The sequence below is a fragment of the Lactuca sativa genome, chromosome 3, assembly GCF_002870075.4.
Source record: "Lactuca sativa cultivar Salinas chromosome 3, Lsat_Salinas_v11, whole genome shotgun sequence".
In the NCBI taxonomy this organism is placed as follows: domain Eukaryota; kingdom Viridiplantae; phylum Streptophyta; class Magnoliopsida; order Asterales; family Asteraceae; genus Lactuca; species Lactuca sativa.
In genome coordinates, this window is record NC_056625.2 from 53,831,923 (window position 1) to 53,833,760 (window position 1,838).

The 1,838-nt window shown below is 35.1% G+C and overlaps 1 protein-coding gene across 1 annotated transcript; it reads left to right on the top strand.

Annotated features, from left to right (window-relative positions):
* The first annotated feature begins 242 nt into the window (after positions 1-242).
* LOC111914409 (transcription factor MYB13) lies at positions 243-1,473 on the top strand. Its single transcript, XM_023910154.3, has 3 exons — positions 243-400; positions 494-623; positions 707-1,473. The coding sequence occupies exons 1-3, from the start codon at positions 271-273 to the stop codon at positions 1,236-1,238; spliced, it is 792 nt and encodes a 263-aa protein (XP_023765922.1). The 5' UTR covers positions 243-270; the 3' UTR covers positions 1,239-1,473.
* The last annotated feature ends 365 nt before the right edge of the window (positions 1,474-1,838 follow it).

Genomic DNA, 1,838 nt, shown 5'->3' on the forward strand with positions numbered 1-1,838 from the left:
ATGTGTGGAACATGGTAACTGGATATATTATTCAAATATAATATATAGGAACTTTCGTGAGTTCATCGGTCATTAATTAGTCAAGGATCTAGCATGTTTTGAAACATTTCTTTAATCTCTGTAAATAAACAACATTTTTTTCCATTTCAGCACGTTGTGATTTGCAAGACCCACACCAATATATAAGAGTTTAAGTGAGTGACAGATTTAATTCGATATAAACCATTGTGGGTATACAGATCTACAAATATCGATTTGAAAGGCAAAAAGATGGTGAAGTCATCTTGTTACGACAACGGAGTGAAGAAAGGTGCATGGAGTGAAGATGAAGACACTAAGTTAAGAGCTTACATCCAGAGATACGGCCATTGGAACTGGGGTTTGCTTCCCAAGTTTGCTGGTATAATTACAAGTCGCTTAATTAATTAGCTCCTTGAGTTTTATTGTATGTATTCCGACTCTTGCTTATTATTATTTCATTTCCTTTGCTTAGGTGTATCAAGAAGTGGTAAAAGTTGCAGGTTGAGATGGATGAACTATCTCCGCCCAAACATTAAACATGGAAATTTTACAAAGGAAGAAGACGATCTGCTTATTGGTTTACATAAAAAGCTTGGAAACAAGTAAGTACAAATAATTTAAACAAAATCATTTAGCACCTTTTCACATTGGTTTTTCTAAATTATTTTTATTCCTTTATACACAGATGGTCAACAATAGCGGCAAAGTTACCAGGAAGAAGCGACAATGAAATAAAAAATCGTTGGAACACACATTTGAAGAAGAGAACTCAGAATGAACACACTGAGTCTTCAAATGAACACATAAGAACTCTAGAATACGATCAGGCTACGTCTAAAGAAAATCATGTTAACAAAACAAATCTACAACATCAACCTGAAGTTGGAACATTATTTGCAGGAGTATCAACTGAATCTCCATCAGATTCTTCACTAACAGAAATATCATCGTGTCAGTTGAGTGGCTCAGACAGTGCTGTTTTTAGTGACTTTACACCACAAACATTCGATGAAGAACTGGTCGGTAATTTCTGGAGTGAGCCGTTTCTAACAGACATTGATTCCATTACATCATCAGGAAATAACTTGTTGTCACCTTTTAATTTTGTCAACGAGTTCAGCTCTCAATATTCTTGCCAGGATTTGATGATGACGGATGATCAGTGTCTATGGTCAATGATGGATTCATATATTGAAAACAATATCTTCTTAGATTGAACACCTAGTTCAGTTCAGTTGGTGTCTTATCCTCTAGATTTCCGTTGACTATTTCTCTATTTGTGGTATTGTAAATATACCGCCACTACTGTCAACAGTTTTTTTCCCGTTTCGTTAAATGACATTTTTTTAGTCATGCTGCTGCGCTTCGGTTCAATAATAGTTAGATTAAAATAGACAATACTTTTCTTGACGTTCGTATGTAATAAATTCGAGCAAGTCCATAATGTTTGAATATTTGGTGGTAATACTAAAATATGTGGATTTTGAACTCTCTCTCTCTCTCTCTCTCTCTCTCTCTCTCTCTCTCTCTCTCTCTCTCTCTCTCTCTCTCTCTCTCTCTCTCTCTCTCTCTCTCCTCTCTCTCTCTCTCTCATCTCTCTCTCTCTCTCCTCTCTCTCTCTCTCTCTCTCTCTCTCTCTCTCTCTCTCTCTCTCTCTCTCTCTCTCTCTCTCCTCTCTCTCTCTCTCTCTCTCTCTCTCTCTCTCTCTCTCTCTCTCTCTCTCTATACATATATATATATATATATATATATATATATATATTATATATATATATATATATATATATATATATTATGGTTAAATCAAAATCATTTGA